A 23,443-nucleotide genomic window follows, 5' to 3' on the forward strand; every position below is an offset into this window, starting at 1 on the left:
GTTTCTTCATTTTGACTTAATAATCACAAGTGCTGAAGTAGTCCTCTTTTTTGGGTGGGGGGAGCCAGGGATCAAATTCAGGCCTCATGCTTGCCAGGCGGGGGGCTGTGCCATTGAGCTGTACCCTCTGCCCTGAAGTAGTCCTTTGAGCCCATCACTGCCCAGGCAGGGAGCAGTGTTTTTATCCTTTCCAGTAGCCCTCACAGTTTCTAGACCTAGAGGCCTCCTGCTCATGCTGCAGGCCCAGAAGGAGGTTCTCAGAACCACCCGATGATCTCTAGCTGGGTTAGGGTGATTGGTTCAAGATTTACTCCATGCTGCAGTCCCCTCATCTGTGAAATTGGTAACAGTGTGTCTCCCAGGCGAGGATGAAATTCATTCTATTCCACAGATAGGGACCTGCACCTGGCTGTGTCACTGTGCGAGTGCAGAGGGGCTCGAGCTGCTGTGGTTCCTGTCAGGTACCGTGTTTGGTACAGAACAGCCGCCCCTCCTGGTCTGATGGTCAGGAGAGAGGAGGACAAACAGCTTCTCTGTGTGTCCTCCCAGCATGGCATTGCTTCCCGAGGCACGTGCTGTGTGATCACAGGCACCAGGCCACAGCAGCTCCCTGGGCCACTATGACGTGCGTCCTCTGGGAACATGAATAAGGTCGCCTCCTTCAGACAATATCCATGTTGGCAAGAGCCCAGGTGCCTCCGAGTAGTCAGTGGCTGGAGGCCTTGGCCAGGGAGTGATGGTGCCTCCCTGACAGGCTCAGGACATAAGCTTTTCGGGGAGGCAGAGAGAGGTGTCAGTGTGGAGACCAGGGGTCCTCACTGGGGCAATCTTGAGAATTTGTACAGCTGTGCCCAGGCAATTACCATTTTACAACTTGTCATTTTAACTCCTAAATTCCTCCTTTACACACAATTACTTTAACATAATTAAAATAATTAGGTTTATTCAAAACAATTTAAATACACTAAAAATAATTATTTAAACATTTAGAAAATCTTTGGGGTGCCATAGGTTATTTTCTCTATAATTTCTAGGGAAATCACAGAATGTCTGTTTAGAAAGGAGGTGAGGTGCCTGCTGAAGTCGTCTTCTCTGCCCAGAGAGCTGGGGGTCAGACGGAAGCCAGGAAAGCCTATCCGTGTCAGGGGGTGTGCAGTGGGTGGGGGACAAGCCTAGTCAGGGCAAGCCACACGCCAGAGAAACAGGAAGATGGGGCTGTGGAGCAGATAGCTATGGGGTCTGGGTGTTGTACCTGCTTCAGAAGGCAGGGAACTGTGCCCGACCCCCTGAGCTTCCCCAGGAAATGGGCTGTGGTTTGCTAAGGGTGAGGCACAGGGCTCAGGCAGTACCAGATCTGTTGTTCTGTGCTCAAAGTGAAGGATCTGGTAAGAATCAGTGGTTTTGCTTGATGATGGCTGTTTTTCTGGCTTCTAATTCTTGGGTCTCCGAGCTCTTGGGGCCCTTTGCAGCCTGATGGCCTGATACTAATCCAGTCACAGGCAGTGTGCACCTCTGCTCTTCTGGGGCCTTTTCTGAGGTTACACTCAAATGCTCTCCCTCCCAGAGGGGTGGAAGGGTAGAGGAGAAGGCACATAGAGTATAGCCATGGGACAAATACCAGTTTTGATTCCTTGTGGAATTGCACTTCGAGTTTATTCGGACTTCTCTGAAAAAGAAGTTTGCTGAACATGATGGAACTCATCTCCTCCCACGTCATTCTACCTCTGTGGTTATAAAACACCTGTTACTGCCTTTATATTCGGCTACATGAGCCTAGGGACCCTGAGATATAGGTGCATAAGGATCTCAAGGACCTGGGAGTCCAATCCCCTCACCACTGTGGACAGCACTGGCTCCCCTTGGGCTCCTTTTCTTCTCACCCAGCTTCATTCACCAAGCTCCAGGGTGTTCAGAATCCTGAACTGATCTGGGCCCTTCAGAAAACAGGGCAATTCGTGCTCCATGTGACTGATACCCAAGCTGCACTGTCCCAAACATGGGCCAGGATGTGTTTGATTCGGTGACCATTGTAGCTGTTGTTACTTCCCCTCTTTTTTTTTTTTTTTTTTGTTTGTCTTCTTGAGACAGGGTTTCATTATGCAGTTCAGGCTGGCCTTCAGCTCACTTTAGTCCAGGTTGGTCTTGAACTCACAATGATCTTCCTGCCTCAGCTTCCTGAGTTCTGGGATTACAGGTGTGAGCCACCACACCCAGCCTCCCTTCATCTTCCTTTAAAGGTGGGTTTCCCTCACAGGGACAAGGTGGCTGCCTGCTTTCCAGCTCTTCTTTCAGGTGGAGCCTGGCTGGTAAACACTGAGGGGTCTTCCAAGGGTCTCGGGAGTCTCTTCCTCATTTGCACCTTATTCAAAGATCAGATGTGTAGCAGCCAGGATCTGCAAACAAGAGTGAAAATGTCATCAAGACATAACCAAGAAGCTCCAAACTCCATCTGTTTCATTTACAGAGAAAAACACTACAGCTCTCCCTCAGGACTTATGGACTTTAGTTTTTCACAAAATTCACAAAGTGAATCCAGTTACCAGAACTCCTAAGTCCTTTTTCTTTGCTTTGCTTCCTTTCTTTTCTTATCCGTGTTTGCAATATATAGGAAATATATTCTTTGTGGGGAATTGGTAATGTACATGCTGCCTTTTAATCCTTTTAACTGGATGCCTAGGTCTTAAAAGATGAGCAGCAGCAGAGGGGAAGCAGACTATCCCAGCTTTCTAAGACAGTGGGAACACGAAGCTTTGGGAACCACAAAAAACCATCTAGAATAATCTATCATGCAGGCAAGAAGGGAATTCTTGACTGGACTTGGCTCTGGGTCTTTGATCCACCACTGGCTTTTCTTCTTTTTTCTTTTGAATCCAGTGCCTTTGCACTGAGCTACATCACCAATCCCCTTCACCTTTTTACTTTGTAAGACAGGATCCTGCTTAGGTCATTAAATTGCCTGTGATTGGCTTGAACTTGCAATCTCTCCTGCTTCAGCCTTCTAGGGCACAGTATTAGGTGTGCCCATTATCATGCCTGCATCTACCACTGGTCAATATGCAGCTGAGTCGCTCTCAGTCAGGCACGGGAGGCTGAGGCAGGAAGATGGCAATTTCAAGCCCAGCTTGGGCAACTTAGTCACTTAGGGATAACCTGTCTCTAAAAAATAAAAAAGGGTTGGGGATACAGCTCAGTGAGAAGACTCTGTATTCCCTGGTCTCAACCCCCAGGACTATAACAAAACAAAACACATATGCAAAAGACAATAGCAGTATGGAAACATTCTCAGCTTCAACTCCCTTCTCCCTAAAGTGAGTTACGTGAAGATTAGGGAAATAACGGGGCAGCAGCATTGACGATGACTGGGGAGGGTGTAGTCACAGAGCAAAGGCTCAGAGTAGAAAGGCGCAGCACACATTTTAAGAAGTGCATTTGGAAATACATTGGTGTTAGCAATGAGTATTTGGGTAGATGGATGATTAAATCTTTTTTTAACCTTAAACTTTACTCTTTTCCACAAGTGTTTTATTTCCTTTCTTCCCATCCTGGATGCCTGGTGTATCAGGAGAGCTCAATCCATGTGAACTGAGTGAACTGAGTGAAATGACTTAAGACGGTTTTGGTAGTGACTGTGATGGTACCTTCTAACCCTGGAAGGGTAAATGAGGCTCTGGAGATGTTGCCCCTGTGAGTTACAGAGTAAATATTTAACAGGCACAGGACTCAGGCTCAGATCTGTGAGTCTCTGAGCCTGTGACAGTGCTACCTGGGAACAGGCTGCAGGAAACAGCTGCTTCTATACGTCCGCTTCACTGAGCCACAGGTGCCTACATAGCTGGTCAAACGTCACTGGGATGAGCTTGTGAAGGCGTTCATGGGAGAGATGAGCAGTTAAACTGGTGAGCTGAGTGGCTCTGCTCTCCTTCACCAAGTGGAGGGCATTGTTCAATCCCTTGAGGGTATCAGGAAAGTAGAGAGGAGAGGAAGGTTAATTCCACCTGACAGCTTCAGTGGGCACATCAATCTCCAGCCTGCAAAGCAGCTAGTTCCCAGGCTTTCTAACCTGGCCTATCATGTACACCACCAATTTCCTGGGTCTCTTCCTTCCAGATGGCATTGTGGGACTTCTCAGTTTCTATAGTCATGTGAGCCAGTAATCTAACTGTTAAATAAACTTTACAGGAGACAGTTGTTTGGACTTAAGTCCTGCACCAGGCCCAAAAGACCAAGCCAAAATGGAGTCAATGCTGAAATTCCATACAGCAAGCCAAAACTAAGTTGTTTAAAAAAATACAATAACAACAAAACCCCAACTATGCTATTTAACTGACCTTCAGAGAAATCAAAACAGGAAACTAAATTTTTGAATAAGCAGTTTTAGTTGGTATGATAAAGAAGTCCCATCTGCTTTAACTCTTTCAAGTTAGTGGATTTTTTTTGCAGTACGGGGGATTGAACTCACAACCTTCAGCTTGCCAGGCAGGTGCTTATGCCGCTGAGCTAAATCCCCAGCCCATAACTCTTACAAGTTAAAAAAAGAAAAAGGAATGGTGAAACACCAACCAATTCACTTTTGTTTCTGCTTTCCTCAGCCTATTTTCTGTTACAAAACCAACCTCCTGCCAGGGATGGTGAAGTGGGAGGTTGAGGTAGGAGGATCACAAGTTTGAGGTCTGAGCCCTGCCGACAATTTAGCAACACACACATACAACAGCTGGGGACGTGAAGGCCCTGGTTCAATTCCCAGTAATTGCAGAAACCAACCTATCAGAGGATGGCACGTTAGCAGTGCAATGGCAGTGTTTAGATTGCAGCATTTAAGGCCCTGGGTCACTCCCTACCACCAAAAATGAAACAAAGAAAAAAAACCAGTAGACTGAAATGTTGTATTCTAGATAGAGGAATAGTAACTTGCCAGATAAGATCCTTAAACTCCCCCCCCCCCGCCCCCCAATTGAACCAAGGACCTTGTGCTTGCCAGGCAGGCACTGTGCCCCTAAGCTATACCCTGGCCCAAACTCATTTTGTTATGATTCTGTTTTCTTTCCAGTCCTGAGGAGTGACCCTTCATATTATGTGATGTCCTTAACCCTTTTTTCATGTTTTACTTTGAAAGGGTTAAGTTGCCTGGACTGGGCTCAAACTTGTGATTCTCCTGCCTCAGCTTCCCAGTGATGGAATTTTACAGGCATATCTCACTATACCAGGTGTAATTCTGCCTTTTGACATAGCACATCTGTTCATATATATCTTTTAGCTCTTCTGTTTCTCTGAGGAATCCTTATTAGGAACAGGTGGGTGAGGTTTTCTTTACTCTCTCCAACCCCTCTTACCATTACAGAGATCTAGACAGGTACAGCAACCATTAAAAAATTCTTTTTTTTTAGACAGGGTCTCACTGTATAGTGTAGGCTAGCCTTGAATGTTTATGCAGCCTCCTGCTTCAGCCTCTTGAGTGCTAGGATTACAGGTGTACTACACCAAGCAGAGCTTAAAAGTTCTGTTTCTACAAATTAAATAAAAACACTGTAAAAATTTAATAGGTGCTAAAACTTGGTTTTGAGATTTTATTAAAAAAATATATTTGCAAACATATAAAATTTAAGATGAAAAATGCTCATTTTAAAACATGTAATAACTTAATATTTGCAAACATACACAGATGGTATAAAACCCATACCGTTAAAAATGTTAATGATGCAGTATCAGTATTGCGCTTGTGGAACAAAAAATCTTGCTGTCACCCCACAGCTTCTTGCCCCACACTGCTGGGAGCCAAGAATCCAGTACAATGAAGGTCATGAGAGCCACATGGCCAAAGCAGTGACACAGGATAAAAAGATCACTTAGAACACATATTTTAAAAACATGTTTCCTAAGGATTCGCACAGACAAAGGGCAAACACAATTCTGCATTTTTCCCACTTCGAAATGATCAATATTGCATCTTAGCATTTAAAGGAAAGATGCCAAATCCAAATCTGAGAAACATTGCACGTATCTCTCCTGCTGAAATCTGCTGAAAAACAGGCTTCCTGAGGCCCTGGCCCACTCACTGAAAGGTTCTCAAGCATAGGTTTTAAAAAGCCTAGTGTAAGCTGCTCTGCTCAGATCTCAACATTTTAGACAGTGAGAAGCAGAGCACTATTGCTTCTAGAAGGTAAACGCAGCTGAAGGAAACCAAAGGGAGGCAAGAAACATGGTCTGCACACAACACGGGGCAAGGATGCAGGGCGCAGTCCCTGACCCCTCACAGTCCTCTTTGCCATGCTGCAAAAGCTCACCTGTGCCTGCGCCACCTCACTCCTCCCCAAGTTACAGTGGGATGGCTGATTCTGTTTTGTAAGCAGTTAGGCACCTTCAATTTCACATTGCATTATTAGTAATACATTGGCAGTTATGGCCTCTACTATCAAAAAGAGAAAGATTCAAACTACATTCTTTGGGGCAGGAGAATAATAAAGCTGCATGGTTTAAAAATATTTACCTAAGAGTGGATTTGGTGGGATTTATGGTTTCTACAAGAAAACACAGGCCAGAAATATAACAAATGCATGGACATGCAAAATCTATCAGATACATTCTAAGGTAAGCCTGTGCATCCTCCTGTGAGAAGGGCCCAGGCTGACTTAAATTCTGAAAAAAAACCCAAAACACTTCTGTTCAAGGTAAGCTGTGGACATTCCACACACAGACTGCATGAAATGCTGCTTCTGACATTGATGGTCACTTGAAAACTTAGGTTCCAAGGTCAAGCAGGCCAACTTTTACACCTCACAAATCCCAGGAGAGATGCTCAAGAGAGAGGAATAAGGCCATCTGCAAGGTACATAGGTGTGTATGATTTGTTCAAAGACATCGCTTTACAACATAAAGAGCAGCGCCACCCATTGATGATCCTGTACACATACCATACTCTGGGCTGCAAAGGTTAGGGGAATGGATATATGAATAGATGGACTGAGTGGTCTAAATGCAGGTCTCCCGGGGTTCTGCAAAACCTAGCAAGAAGCACCTCCATCTTGGTGTTCACTTCTGTTCTAAGTTTCCAGTAAAGATGCGGCAGCAATGTAAATGTGCAATCTAAGCTAGCATGAGGTTCTGGAGAGTAAGCCTGAACGAAGAATAAGGCAACTGAACTGTGACTAGCCAAGGTCATCCAACTGCAAGAATCCAGGCTTGGCCTGGCTCTCTGGGGATTCATTTTGGCCTGAACTTCCTGGTAATCAGGACCACGAACTTCTGGCTTCTGCATTTTTATATAAACTTGGGAGTGAAACAGGTTTACCTTTTTCAAGTCTCCATGACTTGGGCACTTAAGTTTACTTTAACACTAAGGAAGCCTTATCATAGATTTTCTTTTACTGTCCATCATATTCATTCTGAGGATTAAAGGGTGACTGACTATAGCCCCTCTGTAGGGTATTCTCTTTGTACGCTCTCATATTATTAAACATACTCAAAAGCATCATTTAAATTCAAATGTCTATTATAGCGAGAATCCCTTGATTTGTCTCTTTCCTAAAGCCCCTGAGACTATACTTGGGGCATGATCAAACCAACCGGTAAATTCATTTTATGAGAACAGCCACATGGCTTTCTGCACACCATCTCTGGTGTCAGCAACACTCCTTATCTTACCGTAACTTTCTCTCACTGTAACTTTCTCTATCTTGGATGACGTATTAGCAATTCATTTTTGGTTGCTGAGTCTATACACTATCTTTGAAAACAAACTACCCCTAATAGAGTATGACAACCTATAAGCTTCCCTGAATTCTACACGATTCACACATAACTAGGTAGACAGTAAGAGAAGACACTAAACTGAGCAGAAACACTGTCTAGGAAGCATGTTAGATCAACAGAAGCCAATCAGACGAAGTATTCTTTATCCTAAAAAAACTAAGACCAAACTAAAGTATGTAATTCACAAGTAATTTCCTAAAATTTCAGCTAGAAAACCCCCCTACAGATTTATGATTGAGTTACCATTAAAGCTTAAATGATTGTTCCCAAGGAACCATCACATTTGTCAGCATTATTCACAGCTAATCCTTATGCTAGCTGGTTGAGCCACGTGGGTTTTTACCCCATCATTAAATAGTGCTCAGAAAAGTAAGCAGTGCATCTTAACTGGTTAAATACTACAAAATGATCTGTATCATAGAAACGAAGACACTTTCATTCAAAGAATATCTTAAAATTACTATTGCTGAAATAAATCAAAATCTACATTAAAATATTACTAAACACCATTACATGCCATAAAAGAATAAATATAAATCATGGCAGATCAATAGCAGCATAACAAAGCATCTTTACACATTTTCACACTTTGGGCTGGAAAAATACTCACAGCCTAGGAATACACTGGTAAAGTTCTGAATCTCACACTTTCTTCTAAATGCCATATTCAACAACAAAGTAAGGGCAGTGTGAATAACAGTTCCCTTTTCTGCATAGCTTTAAAACTGTTCTCAGTACACTTGAGGAATGGAACCAGAATGGCTTTGTCAGATTGGTCCACTGGTCCTTTTATGAAAGTGTTAAAACAAATAACAATGAATTTTATCGGTTTAGACAGAAAAGGAAAATAAAAGGCTGTGTTCCACACACAATTTAACATTTCCAAAACCACTGGAAAGTTTAACTTAAAATGAAAATTTCTGGTAGGATTTGAGCATTCCCAGTCCCAGCCTATTTCAAATTCTGTATCACCAAAAATCTCAGAAGGACCCTATTTGAACAGTAATGCTGCATTGGTGCCTGCTGCATGGCAGGAGTGTGGACATTTAAAAACAAGATGCTGACAAATTTCACAATTTTAAAGGCCCAAATGGGGGCATACATTTAAAATATACTTTGCTTGAACAAATAATTCCTAATTTGTCAACTTAAACTCTGATCCTTTAAAACTCAAAGTTACTGTTAGAACTGATTTCTATTCTGTTCCACACTAGACTGTCAGCCTAATGCCACGTCTAGTGGGCGGGTGGGTGGGGAAGGGGTGCAGGTGAGGTTGAGTTCTGCTGCAAGGCTGGTGGCTACTTCTCCCTAAGTCCTTGAAAATGAAAGTAAGCTGAAAAACCAGACTCCCTATTTCACATACTTCCGCATAGCTGATGAAAACACCCATATAGCTTAATACAATGGTCGTTTTGTTGTTTTGTCAAAATAAAAGTCTGCTGGTGATGCTTCACAGTGAAACCTCCATTGTCACTGAGAATGTCACTTAGAAACATTCTTAAGGACTGAGTCTTTCATAGGCTCGATTTCATAATTCTCAAAACTCCATGTTCTACTTAGAAAGAAATTTCCATGATGAAGTCAATTTGTTCTTGATTGACCTCTGCCTTCGGATTTATTCTACTCCAGTCATAGGTTGTAGTTGTCTTTGCTCTTGGTCAGAACCTGCAGGTAAACTTCATGAAGTGTACTGAGGAAGCTGGAATCATTCTGGAAGAGATGAGGAAGGTAATGACATCAATATCACATTTACCTCATCAGAGCTCACTTCTTAGATAATAGTTCAAGAACAAATTATATAAATGGTGTAACTAATTTATTAATTACCAAATGATCTCGTTACCCAGTCAGGATTAACACTGGGACTCTAAGTTATTACTCCATCAAGGGTATAAACTTACAAAGAGAGAAACATTGCATTACTTTTGAATTTGTAAGAAGAACTTATACAATTAGTTTTCTTTTACTGAATAAAAACAAGACTCTATTTATTGAGAGCTCACCTACCTTAATCAGATGTATCAATGTATCCTGGAGCTGAGACTTGCTGAGAATAAGGGAAGACTTTCTCTGATTTTCTGGTGTGCCAATGGTGAGGGGAGAAGGAGAATTTGCTTTTCTCTCAAGGTCGGCGGACCTTGGAACAGTCTGCTGGAAAACACTTGGCGATAGCAGGACTGAAGATACTGCTGTGGTTGTCGCAGTAACCAATGGAGGGCCTGCAACCTGTGTGTGGGCAGTGGTCAGTTTATATTGTGGAGAAGCAAACAGCTGGTTCCAAGCAGGGCCCATCTGATCACAGGCACTAGCAGTGTTAGGTCCAAAGCACTGAGCTAACAATGCTTTTATCCATCCCCCTCCACTTCTTTCCTGCACGCCTGTCTCCCTTCCACCCACTAGGTAGTGCTGGGGATTGAGCCCAGGGCCTTTCGCAAGCTAGACAAGTGCTTTACCGCTGAGCTAAAAGCCTCAGCTTTCAAGCACTAACTCTTTTGGGTTCAGAAAAGCACTTAGTAGAAACATTTGACCATTTAAAACCAGTTACCGTGGTGCATATTTATGTCCCAGCACTTGGCAGGCCAAGGCAGAAGGATCATTAGTTTGAGGCCAGCCTGGGTTACACAACGAGTTCAAGGCCAGCATGAACTACAGAGACCCTATCACAAAAACCAAACCAAACCGATCCAATGAAACATCTGAACATTTAATTTAATCTGGCCCTGAGGCTCCTGTTAGCTGAAAGATGGAGAGTCCACTTGTGGAAGAAAGCCCTAGAGCAGTGACGGCGAACCTTGCTGCAGCACGCATGCCTTAAGTTTGTCACCACTGCCTTAAAGTCATCTAGGGAATCCAAGTCCGACCACTACAGGAGGTAGCTGTGAGAACTAACAGTATAGCACGAACACTGAGAACAATCTTATGAAGAAACAAACTTTCCTTGGAGATGGAGCTGAGGAAATGACTGGACAAAGATATGATGAAACTTTCTGTGGTGATGAACTTGTTACCTATCTTGGAATGGCTTATCTTGGTTTTTTTCTGGTACTGGGGATTGAACCCAGAACTTCTGCACCAAGCTGCATCCTCAGTTCTTTTTATTTGGAAACAGTGTCTTGCTAAATTGCTCAGGCTGGACTCATACTTGGGATCTTCCTTCCTCAGCCTCCTGGAGTTTTGAGATTATAGGTGCATATCACCACACTCAGCTGGACTGTTTTACCAAGGGGCTGTTATATACATGTGTTAGAATGCCTTAAAAATCTGTATTGTATGCAAATTATAATAAAGAGACATTAAAAATTAAGTTCTGGGCTGTGACATAGCTCAGTGGTAGAGTACTGGCTTTGCCTGTGCAAAGCTGGTCCTAAGCTCCAGAACAGCAAACAAAAACCAGACAATGTTATACAATTTCTTAAAACACAGCAAACATCTACCTACTTCCTCTATTTAGATGTGCTGCGGTACTAATTACAGTTAGCGATCAGAACACATGAAACCAGTTTTATGATTCTCACACTTGATAACAATGAACAGAAGTTCTACCTTTCTTGTGCCTTTTGAGCCACATGCACAGCTCATTTTTTTTTTTTTTTTTGGTACCAGGGGTCAAATCCACAACCTTACACTGCAGTGCAGGTGCTGCCTGCTGAGTGAAATCCCCGGCCACACAGCTCCTCTCTCTTGCTTCCATGACACCTCCTCATTTACCAATAGCAAAAGAGTTTGCCAGAGTTTTATGGCTATGGTTCCTGTATCGAGCCATTTATCTTGTTTTTTGGGGTACAAAACCAGGGTAGAGCCCTTTGCTAATCACTACAGAGTCGGACAACCCACCCGAAACCAGGCAGAACCTGGATTAAACTTAAATTTGAGACTCAAGATGTATACATGTCCAAAGGCAAAAAAGAGTTTGACAAGAAAAGAACTGAAAAGAGAATGTGGATTTCAAGGTTGGTAGGTGATGGAGAATAGGGGACCACACAGGTAAAAAATGAGACCTAGTGAGGTGTGATAGTGCACACCTGTGATTCTAGTACATGGGAGGCTGAGGCAGGATGGTCATCCTGAGTTTGAAGTCAGTCTGGGATACATAGTGAGTTTGAGGCTGGCCTGGACTACATAGTGAGACTTTGTCTGAAAATATGAAAAAAGAAAAAGAGGGAAGACCTGAAAGGATAAACAAGGAACACAGTACTAAGGCCTGGGAGGCTCCATCATTACAGCAGTGGGAAATGAGATGGTGGCAGGATAGTGGCTGTCATTGTGAACAGCACAGTTCTCCCAGGACAATGAATGTTTTCTATTTATAGAAACCAGCTTTGATGGGGATATAATCCTGTAATTCTGGAACTCCGGGAGGCTGAGGCAAGAAGATCGTAAATTCAAGCCCAGCCTGGGCACCTTAGTACTTTGCAAGATTCTGTCTCAAAAAATAAAAAAGGGTTACAGATGGAGCTCAGTGTGAATGAAGGCCCTTGGTTTAGTCCCTAGAAAAGCAGACACACACACAAAGACACAGAAACACACACACACCGAGAAAAAAAAAAAAAAAAAAAAGAAGAAAAACCAGGTTGACACAGTCAGCAATCACCCACTCACAAGCTCCAATGAGGCCCACAAAGGCTGACCAGAGAAGATGATGAGGGCCACAGAGGCCACAGCAATGAACTCTACTTGAGGGAGCAGAGGGGCCCTGGGTAGGAGGGACATCTAAGGCCTGGGCTTGAAAGTTGAACTTTTTCACTAAAGTGATACTAGTTTACCCCACATCCAATAGTACTTCAAAAACATATAATAGATTCTTCAGAAAAATGGAGTCTTACCGAGATGGCACTGGATAGCATCTTAGGCTGGGCAAATACTTCAGGGTCCTGGTTTTGCTGCATAGACTGAAATGTTTAGTAAGAAAAGGTAAATACAGAGGGGAAGGGGTTGGGGATTTAGCTCAGAGGCATAAGTGCCTGCCTTGTAAGTGTATTGTCGTGAGTTCAATCCCTGCTACCGATAAAAAATAAATAAATAAATAAATAAAAAGAAGACAATATGTAACCTATTAACCAGTGATTTCTTACTGTATATTTTTTTCCTTGAAATTCTGTATTACTTGTACGCTTTTACTGCTTTTTTAAAATGTCCTTTCTTTTTTCTCTTTAAATAAAAAAAAAAAAAGGTAAATACAGGTAGCACATTTCAACTCAAATTTCCTGGTTACTGGGGTGATAAGGAACAGTTTAGATATTAACCAGTAGTGCCTGGGCTGTTCAGGGAAAAGGCTGACAGGAACTTCGGACAATGCAACCAATCACTCTACTCCACCATGAGGACTTGGGCAGGCTTTGCTCAGTTTCCTTGCAAAAGGGGTGTGGGCAGAGCTGTGTCTAGAGAAAAAGCTGAAACCTGAGTTTCTCCTAAGAGCTAAGGACAATCGGTTTTGCTGCTGGGTACAGAAGACAGATCTTGGTTGCCTGACACATATTTTTGTGTGCTGGGATCGTATTCAGGGCCTCACACCGGTGTTCTCCTGCTGAGCTGCACCCCAAGCTCAGTCTAACTTCTTTCAATCAAGTGACTTAAATCTGGGTGGCACTGAACAGTATTCACCACAGCCGCACTCCACATGCTCATTCTGTCCTCATTCACTGGAGAGAAAGAATTTGTAGAGCAAAATACGAGAATTCAATAAAGCACAGGTCCTACAATTAGCTGTTGTCACATATGTAAAAAATTACAGGCAAGTGAGTGATTCCTGCCAGGAGGCACCCAAGAGCAGGGTGTTATCCTGGAAGCCAGAACCTGCAGAGGATTTGGATCAGGATTCCTGGTTGTACTTTCAGAACTCAGGCAGTCATAGGAACATTTTGGGGACATGACAGCCATCTGTTAAACACAATGTTTTCTTTTTTACGCTGCAGAAAAAGACTGGAATGTGACAATGGAATAATGAAATCAGGACATTAAGTTTTCTTTCTATCCAACATGTCAAAGAAATGAAAATATCCCATTAACTAAGAAACAATATATGTAGTCTATCCTCCCTCCTTCCCTCTTGGGAGGTGAACCCATGGCCTTCTCACTAAGCTACAGTCCCAGGTCTTTTAAAATTTTCTGTTTTGAAGACAGAGTTGCTGAGCCACTATGCTGTCCAGGCTGGGCTTGAATTTGCGGTCCTCTTACTTGTGCCTCCTAGAGGGCCAGAACTACAGGCCTGCATCACCACAGCTGCAATGCAGTCATTCTGATGGGTTATTCTATATAAGCTGGTAAAGTGTTAAGGCTGGGACCGGGGATGATTTCCATTACCACTGAAGGGCACAAGACTCACATCCTAAAGGCAACCACTTTTATTTTACTTTTTCTTTTTTTGAGACAGTATCTCACAATGTAGTGCAGACTATCCTCAAACTCAAGGTGATCCGCCTGACTCAAGTTTCCTGAGAGATGTGACTGGAGGCAGGCGCCACCACGCCTGGTTACCCACTAGTGTTTTAGAGTAGCAGGTTCCATTCCCTTTCAGTCTGTGGTCTTCTGTGTGTCACTTTTGTGTGTCACTGTTAGTTGATTTTCTCATTTGTAAGCTCAGCAAATTTATGCATTATGGTGAAAGACAACTTTCTTTTTACTCTCTTCACCATTTACTGTGTACCTGTCCACGTTCTCCAATTTAAGCCTGAGCCAGGTTAAGCTTAGACTGCTGCAACCTCTTTCTCGGAAGGCTGTTCTTTTCTCACAACACACCAAAAACGTCCCAGGGCTGAGAATGAAGCTCAGATTCCTTAAACCCAACTCCAGTCGCATTCACCTCCCAATACCGGCTTCACTCCTTTCTACAACATACCTATCTCACCGTGATTTCCTGTTTTGTATTTTTAATGCTGGGGATTGAACCCAGGACCTTGCCATGGTAGACAAACACTACCACTGGGCTTTGTGCTTAGTTCTCTTGCTATAGTTTTCTAAATTGGCCAAATGCTTTCTCATCTCCAGGGTTCTGCATATGCTATCCCACTACCTGGCTGAGGGGCTGCACCCTCAGTCACACCCCCAAGGTCATCTCTGGGAGCTCTGGAATGACTGAGTCTGGGCCTCACATCTCTCTGAGGCTCCCATCAAGGTCCTCATGGCTACACAGGTCTGCAGGTGCTGGCAAACCCCTGTTCCTAAAGCCACTGTGATCTCAGCCAGGCCTAGTGGCACAGCCTTGTATCTTCTGTGAACAGCTGACCCTTCCTTGGACTACACTGCCTGAAGACAGGCTCCACCAAAGATTTCCTTGTGCATTTCAGTTCAAAGCAGGACTTTGACAAAGAGGGCTAAAGATACCATGAGTGGTGGGAACTAGTGACTTTGTCCAATAGCAGGGCAAACTGAGGATGCTTAGACAAGGAGCTCTCCTAGCCAGGACGTGTGGTCAGCTCTGTCTGGTGGCAACAGGACAAGGTCTTTGCCATCCCCGCCAAGCCTTGGCTGACAGGGGCCCCAGTCACTGAGCACCTCACCACAGTAAGGTGCCAGGGGCCAGTAAGAAGGGAGGTGACACACAGAACCAAGTAAGGGACTGGTACAGGAGAAGAGAGGGATCAACCTTAACTGAGCAGGACCACCTCTTATGACCTGCCCAGAAAAGCACAGTGGGTGCCCTCATTCCCCTGACTTTTTTTCCTTTTTTTCGTGGTGCTAGGGATTGAACCCGGGAGCCTTGTGAATAAAAGGCAAGAGTTCTACCACTGAGCCACATCCCCAGCCCCAGTCTCTTTTTTTGCAGTGCTGGGGACTGAACCCTGGGCTGTCACACTGATCTGCATCCTCAGTCTTTTAATTCTGACCGAGAGTCTCGCCAAGTTGTTCAGCTGCCTAGGCTGCTGAGCTCCCCATCCTGCTGCACACACTACTCTTGCCTTGAATGCTCCCAACACTAGGGAAAGAGGTGTAATCAGCAACTGAGTCTTCAGGCTGCCGCCAATACACTGGCTTTGTCAGGACGCTTTGCTGACCCCTCAGCTCTGCATCGGGATGCTCTTATGTCACTGCTGCCACAACACAGGCATGTAAGAGTGCTAAAGAAGATGGGAACGCCCTTAGCTTGGAATAATCTGAATCTAGCCTCGAGACAAATGAGGACTCCTAGAAATGTGAGACACAGACAAAACTAAAACGAATACCTGGCTAGGAAAATAGTTTCTCAGCTTCCATCAGCTGCAATAATCCTAAGTGAACTGAACTATACTCTCACCAACTATGATTAATTCATATAGAGTTTCTTACCACCCTGATTTGGATCTAGACCATGATTTATATCTAGGATTCCTCTAAAGGCTCGTGTTGAAGGTCTGGTCCCCAGTGCAGCAATTCTTGGAGGCAGGCTTTTGGGAAGGGACTGGATTGTGAAGGCTTTGATCTTATCAGTGGATTAATCCACTGGAGTTCAGAGCTGACTGAACTATTAGGAGATGGCAGAAGCTGTAGGAGGTATAGTCTAGTTGAAGCTAGTACACAGGGCACTGGGGTAAGGTACGCCCTGGGAAGGTGTATTTTGTCTGACCCTTCCTTGTTCTTCTCTCTGCCTCCCAACCACCGAGGTGACCAACTCTGCTCTACCACACCCTGCTGTCATGATGCTGTTTCACCACAGGCCCCAAAACAATGGAGACATGATCACAGACTGAAATCTCAGAAACTAAATCAAAAACTTAAATCTTTCCTCCTTTAGCTGATTTTCTTAGGTACCCTGTCATGACTGAAAGCTAACAAGCACCCTTGTCTCCACACACTTCACATCATCACAGTTCTGTCATCTTATCCCCCCACCCCTTCTGACATTACCTGAAGGGGAGCAAGCACCATGTTGCTCAGGGAGGCAGAGGCCACTGTTCTGGCGGCTGCTGTCTTCGGGGGAGGCTCTATGAAGCTCTCGGGTGTGGCCAGCTGGCCAGCTGCTGGAGGAAAGCTGGGTGCTACAGCACCTTTCCCAAGTGGCTGTGTCTGTATTTGGTCATGCTGTGAAGTCAACCTGAGTTTCTGCAGAAGATCAACACTTGGGAGGGGTGTGCCAGCTGTGTTTGTCATACTCAGTGGGGCCCTGAAGGGGCTCTGGCTGGCAATTAGACTGCTGTGGCTTAGCTCCTGGATTGGCTGGTTCAACAGTGGAGACCTCTGCCTAGGTGTGGTTTTCATTGCAGGCATCATAGTGCTATTTCGAGGTAATGCAGGGGCAACCTGTGTAGTAGCAGCTTCAGGTGGCAGAGTGGGACTGAGAACGGGGCTCAATGGGCTCGTGTAGCTTGGAGCATGCCTTTCACTAGACTGTGTGATTGAAGCTGGAGTGATGAGCACCGGAGTAGAGACTTCAGGTTGGACTGTGTGGTGAGCAGCTGAATGGACACTTAGGTTTTCCAACTGAGCGGCTTCTCCAGAATGCTCAAAGGGAAATGGTAGGAACGAGCTGGGCTCTTTCTGGGTGGCATCTCCTGCGAGCTTCTCTACTTCTTCTGAATCCAGACCCATAACTGCTGGTTGTTCTTTTGGCAAAGAAGTTCCAAACAATTCTTCCACTGTCAGATGTTTATGTCCAGATGGAGCAGACTGAAGAACAAATCAAACCACCCAGTGAAGGAAGTCTCTAGAAATCAGTGTAGCCAAACTTCCCCATCAACCAAAAGTCCTTTTATTTTTTGTTAGTGTCCTGCTAAATTGCCCAGGTTGACCTCAAACTTATGATCCTTCTACCTCAATCTCCCAAGTAACTGTAATTACAGGTGTGTTCTAGCACACCCAGCTCAAATGATTTATGTATTTTTATTGTTCCTGACAAAAAGCTATGATGGTACCTCAGGGACTGGGTTCCAAATATCAGTAAATTTAATTAATAGCATAACTTTCGCCCTTCTTATCCCAAATCACAGAATCCTTAAGAAAGTAAAGTATTAATGGGTGTAGAGCTGTATGCCTGTAATCTGTTATTTGGGAGACCTAAGTACACTGCAAGTTTGAGCAAGTTAGTGAGGCCCTGTCATAAAATAAAAACTTAAAAAGACATGTGGTGGGGCTGGGCATGTAGTTTCACAGTATAGCACTTGCCTAGCATGAATGAAGCTTTGGTTTTGATCTCCAGTACTACAAAAACCTAAGAATTCAAATCTGCACATTTTAAATTTATGTATTATTTCAGTGCATTAGCTAATTAACACCCTTTTAACTATTACTGTTTTTTGAGGTGAAATCTTGCTATGTTCCGGGGTTAGCCTCAAATTCACAATACTCTTACCTCAGCCTCCAAGAAGCTGGGATTACAGGTGTACACCACTATGGCTGGCCACTGGCAACATTCAAAGGAAAAATATGTGTTTCTCCCCTTCTGAGCTTTTCTTTGGTCCTTCAAGCAGTATTTCCATATCTATCACTTAACTTACATTTCCTGAGTACTCAGGTTACCAGGTCCTGCTCTAACTTGAGCCCAGGCTAAATGAGCAGGGAGTAACAACACACCTCCTCACGGAGCTTCCGTTCTGTGGGAGGAATACCTAAGTACTTCAAAAACACAATTTTTTATTGTTTCACTCTTCAAATATGTACTTAATTTTTAGAGTATGCTCATATTGAAAAATGCAATAAAAGACATGGTTTCAGGGAGTCAGAAAGGTCTGTAAAGCCCTAAAGCTCCCTGTACTTCAAGTTTCATGTGACAGCATTATGGTATGATCTTATTTATTTAGTCTTTTTGACACAGGGTCTCACTATGCAGTTCAGGCTGGCCTTGGGCTCACTTCATAGCCCAGGCTGTCCTTGAACTCCCAACAATCCTCCTGCCTCAGTCTTCTGAATGCTGGGATTACAGGTGTATACCACCACTGGGCCCAGTCTGATCCTATTTCTACAGGAAAATAAGCTCAGTTTTTTTCTGGGCAAATGTTTTTGTTTTAAGCATCTGATAAATCACCAAGTTCAACAGGTGCCAGGCAGTGTGCTCTCATTATGAGGTGGAGAGGATGCAAGGACAACTTGGTCCAATGGGCAGCTGTGAGGCAGAGCTGCAGGGGCCCATGGATGGAAGGAAGGAACTGAGGGGTGAGGGGAACTGGCTGGAGAGGCTTGGCAGAGATATGACAAAGGAAGAGAGAAGTACTGCAGAGTTTGTTGAAACACACTGGGAATCTCGGCTGTATTAATACGATAGAGGGGGAAAATTGGGGGAAATGAGCCATTCAGGTTTATATTAGAATGCATACTTTACTGGCCACAGACAGACAGACTGGGAGGATAAGACTGAGAAGCATCTGGACTAAGGTCCTATCAGAGAAGATGAGAACTGAGGAGTTAAAATGGAAGGAATCAGAGGCTAGGGAGCTGATAAGTGGAGGTAAAACCATACCCTGGTATCTGTATCCTAGATATGGTGCCACTATGCAGACAGGCAAGTCCAAGAAAGGCCTTCTGGCTGGAGAAGGGAAACTGAGGTGGAATGGGAACACATTTGAGCTCTTGTGGGATGTTTGGAACTTGGAGTTGACTTCAAAATTATTAGTGTTTCTTTGGTACCAAGAATCAAACTCAGGACCTTGCACTTGTCAGGAAGGTGCTTATGCTGCTGAGCTGTATCCCTGGCCTTGATTTGGAAATGATTAAAAGACAAAAATGGTCACAGTAGTTCCAAGGGCAAAGGCAATTCCTCAAGACATTATAGAGACAAAGCATTAGCATCCACCAAACATGGAGAGGCAGGCCTTGAGCAGCATGGATACTGCCTGGCTCTGTTTCTTTCTGGCAGTGTAGTCTGGGGAGTCACTGATTTCTCAGTCTCAGCTCTGCTGTGAAGCAGGGAGGGCTGGTGGGAAGTGGAATGCATGGAACCCAGCACACAGCAGCACTTGCTTAATGTTAATACTTGTAATATCCACAATAGAAAGTAAATTCCTCCAAGGCAGGGGCTGTCTTTCTCATTTATCCCTGATCCTTGGTCTCCTTCCTCCTGAGTATGCCTATCTCCAAAATGGTATCATGAGCCAGACCCAACAATGCTCTGTCCCTAAAGTCTCCCGGGGCTGGGGGTTAGCATGCGGAAAGAGGGAGCGCACTGGGTAATGGATCCCCTCAGTTAAGGAGAAGAAGGCCAACAGCCAAGACTGATGATGCAGGGGGTTCCCATGTTAAGAGTCATTTTTTGCTTTTTCTCCAGTGTAAGGACAGTGTCATCTTTCAGATGAGAGGTAACAGGGTAGGTCTGAGCAAAATGCAGGTGATATGAAATGAATGTGGGGGAAGAAGAGGCAGAAGAGTCTTTCAATTGTAAAAACTGTAGTTTCAGGGCTGGGGATTTAGCTCAGTGGCATAAGCACCTGCCTTGCAAGTGTGCAGTAGTGATTTCGAGCCCTGGTACCGATAAAAACGAAAAAAGATTAAAAAAAAAAAACCTGTAGTTTCATATCAAACCATTTTCAAAGTATTCAATAAAGAGAATTTTGCTAATATTAAAGAGCTAACATACTAGATCTTGGCAAGCTAACATGACAAGAAGCTTTTGTTTACGAAACTTTCAAGTGACAAATTCAGGCTCACTAATAATGCTGTAGTAAGTAAGATAGTAAGACTTATCTGTCATAACACCTTCTAACACTTTAAAGGATTTTTCAGATTCAGAATCTCACTTCAGCTATAAAGCAGCGCCAATAACTAATTACAAACTATGGGTGTAAAAAGCTAAAGATTTTATATGGTTGGATTTTCTCCTATTTCACTTCTGAAAAAACTGGAGTGCATAGTCTACATCAAAAATATCAGTTCTTAGCTGTGGACAGGTAAGGGTCTGTATTTTTTCTATTTAGTTACTAATCTGCAGAATGGGCACAAATGGTGACAAATATTTCATATAGCTGCTGTGGAAATCAAATTTTCAATGTAATGTCTAACGCCCAACAAGCTTTCACTAAGTTGAAATCTGTTACGATCACAAAGTATTACAAAGTCTTTTTTTATAAATAGTTTGGTGCTGGGGTTTGAACCCAGGGTCTCATGTATGCCAGATTAATGCTATATGACTGAGCTACACTCCCAGTCCAACTACAGACAAGCTCCCCTTACCCCCACGGTACTGGGAACTGAACTCACAGTCTTCACATTGAGTGCTCCCCTGCCCTTTCATTTTGAGACAAGCTCTTGCTAAGTTACTAAATTGCCCAGGCTGGGCTTGAGTCTGATATTCATGCCGCAATTTCCCAAAGTGCTAGGATTAGAGGTATGTGCCACAATGCCCAGTTACAGTCTTAATAGCAATCAAGGTAACTTTTTGTGTTTAGATATACCACAAGTTTCAGGGCAGCCTGGATTATACAGCAAGACCCTGTCTTGAGCAAAACAAAACAAAATAAAACACAACTCAAATTTCCCATCAAAACACAAAAACAACCCAAAAAATTTATCACATCTTTCTGAGGTAGTTTGAGACCAGCCAGGGCTACAAAGTTCAAGGCCAGGTTGAACTGCATAGTGAGACTCTTGTCTCAAAAAAACGTAAAAACAAAAACATTCCTTGTCTACGTCAAAAGAGACAACGAATTCCCTCTTGGGAAAGTCGCCTCTGTTGGGGCTGCACAACTGTAGCCAAGTGCACGTTTCACTTCCTGTGGTAAACATGGGGGTTTACTCACTTTTGGAACCCCGGATCATATATATTTATTGATAATCTGTCTGGCTTTTCTCCATGTAAGGAAAAATTCGGCACATGTGGTGTGGTAGTGTGTGCCGGTAATCCTAGCTACTTGGGAAGATGAGGTAAGAGGATCACTTGGGTCTAGGAGTTTGAGGCCTGCCTGACAATATGGCAGAACTCCGTATCAAACCACCCCACCCCACCCCAAACCAAATCAGGTAGAAGACATGTAAAATTTGCTATTTAAGTGGCATTCAGTATTCTGTATACTCACGATATTATGTAACAACCACCACGACGATGTATTTCTAGGGCTTTTTCAGGATCCTGACAACTCTATACCAATTATTTTTTTTTTTTTTGTCGGTACCAGGGATCGAACTCACGACTGTGCACTTGCAAGGCAAGCACTTATGCTGCTGAGCTAAATCCCCAGCCCCAACAATTCTATATCTATTAAATAACTCATCTCCCCTTCCAGTCTCTTCAACCCCTGGTAGCCTTTGTTCTACTTTCTTCTTCTATGAATGTGCATATTCTAGGGACCACATAAAAGTGAATCACACATTATTTTTGTGACCCACTGGGCTTATTTCATTTCACATGTTTTCAAGGTTCATCCATTTTGTACTATATAGCACAATTTCATTATTTTTTGTGGCTGAGTAATCTACCCTACATAAGAATCACATGCTGTTTATCCATCTATCTGTCGACAGACATGAGTTATTTCTACCTTTTGACCATTGTAAGTAATGTTGCTGTGCACAGCGGTACAAAAGTATGTTTGAGTCCTTGTTTTCAGTTCTTCTGTGTATGACAATGATCACATGGTTAATTCTACGCTTCCTGCTCTGGGACCCAAACCCAGGGCTTTGCACATGTTAGGCAAGTGCTTTACCACTGAGCTACATCCCAGCTCTTCAGTTTCACTTTTCAAGGTACTACCAAAGCATCTTTCAGAAAGGGTGCACTTGTCATGAGCAATCCCAACAGAATTCTAATTTCTTCACATCCCTGCCAACATTTGCAATTTTCCTTTCTACGGGTACCAGCCATCCTAATAGATATGTGGTACATCTGACTTTTTGCTTATCTCTAATGATTAATACTGTGCATCTTTTCATGTGCATACTGGCCATTTGTATAACTTATTTGGAAAAATGTTTATCTTCCCCTCTCCCCGCAGGGAACCGAACCTAGGGCCTTGTGTATGCTAGCAAACACCCTACTGCTGAGTTACATCCACAGCCTGTATTCAACTTTTTGTCTGTTTTTGAACAGGGCTAATCACTTTGTAACACACATTTATGTTTAGAACAAAATGGACCAAGATTGCTTGACAAACTCCTAGGAACCAGGTGTGACAGTACAGGTCTGTAATCCTAGCACTCTGGGAGGGTGAGGTAGGAGAGTATAAAGTTTGAGACTAGCCTGAGCAACTTAGAGAGACCCTGTCTCAAGGTGAAAAATAAAAAAGTACTGAGGGTACAGCTCAGTGTGAAACTCTAGTACTAGGGGAGAAAAAGTGCTAGAAACAACTGTGGTTCCTCTTCATTTATGCACATTATACAGTACCTTAACAATCACATTCTATTCTATATACAAATCAATATACTTTGAAAATTACAGCACACTGGGGCCATTCTGTTGAAATGCCAACAATATTTTTGTTTTAAGGAAAGGCATAATCAGGCAGGATGGCATGGAAAAACTCCATGGTAAAATATACCTGGGCTTGACCACAGGAAGCAAATTACACACTACGGAAATACCCTGAGGGGATTATAATAAGCCAACTTGAAACTGAAATAGAACTTAATACTATTAGGGTGTGACAGCATCATTTGTTTCACAGCACTAGATGGCAGTGTTTAAACAAATGTACTGTGTGTAAATGGTGATTATGGACTTGGCCTACTTTTAGGCAATCCCATGGGTTCTGACAATACCAGGTATCAGTATTTTATGAGAATTTTCTACTTTGGTCTAAAAAGTGGAATTTTAGAAGCACATGAGACCTGAAGGAATAACACCATCAGCACTATCTGAATTAGA

At 43.5% G+C, this 23,443-nt stretch overlaps 1 protein-coding gene across 9 annotated transcripts in view; it reads right to left on the reverse strand.

The window, feature by feature from the left end:
* Positions 1–923: 923 nt before the first annotated feature.
* The window catches only part of Dcp1a (decapping mRNA 1A), a 64,072-nt gene continuing 41,552 nt past the window's right edge, over positions 924–23,443 (reverse strand). For 6 of the 9 annotated variants that reach the window (XM_003479968.5, XM_063257282.1, XM_063257283.1 and 3 more), the window contains 4 exons: positions 16,567–17,325; positions 12,570–12,635; positions 9,754–9,972; positions 5,551–9,456 (listed from right to left, as the gene is read on the reverse strand). In XM_003479968.5, the coding sequence (XP_003480016.2) occupies positions 9,376–9,456; positions 9,754–9,972; positions 12,570–12,635; positions 16,567–17,325 (1,125 nt within the window). In that variant the 3' untranslated portion in view covers positions 5,551–9,375. Of the gene's footprint in view, positions 2,394–3,763; positions 3,950–5,550; positions 9,457–9,753; positions 9,973–12,569; positions 12,636–16,566; positions 17,326–23,443 lie in introns of those variants that run through there. The other 3 variants (XR_010050125.1, XM_013143869.3, XM_063257281.1) reach the window with 3 other exon arrangements.

Source organism: Cavia porcellus, unplaced genomic scaffold (genome assembly GCF_034190915.1).
Source record: "Cavia porcellus strain 051 isolate PalLab524CR breed Dunkin Hartley unplaced genomic scaffold, mCavPor4.1 scaffold_10, whole genome shotgun sequence".
Taxonomy (NCBI): domain Eukaryota; kingdom Metazoa; phylum Chordata; class Mammalia; order Rodentia; family Caviidae; genus Cavia; species Cavia porcellus.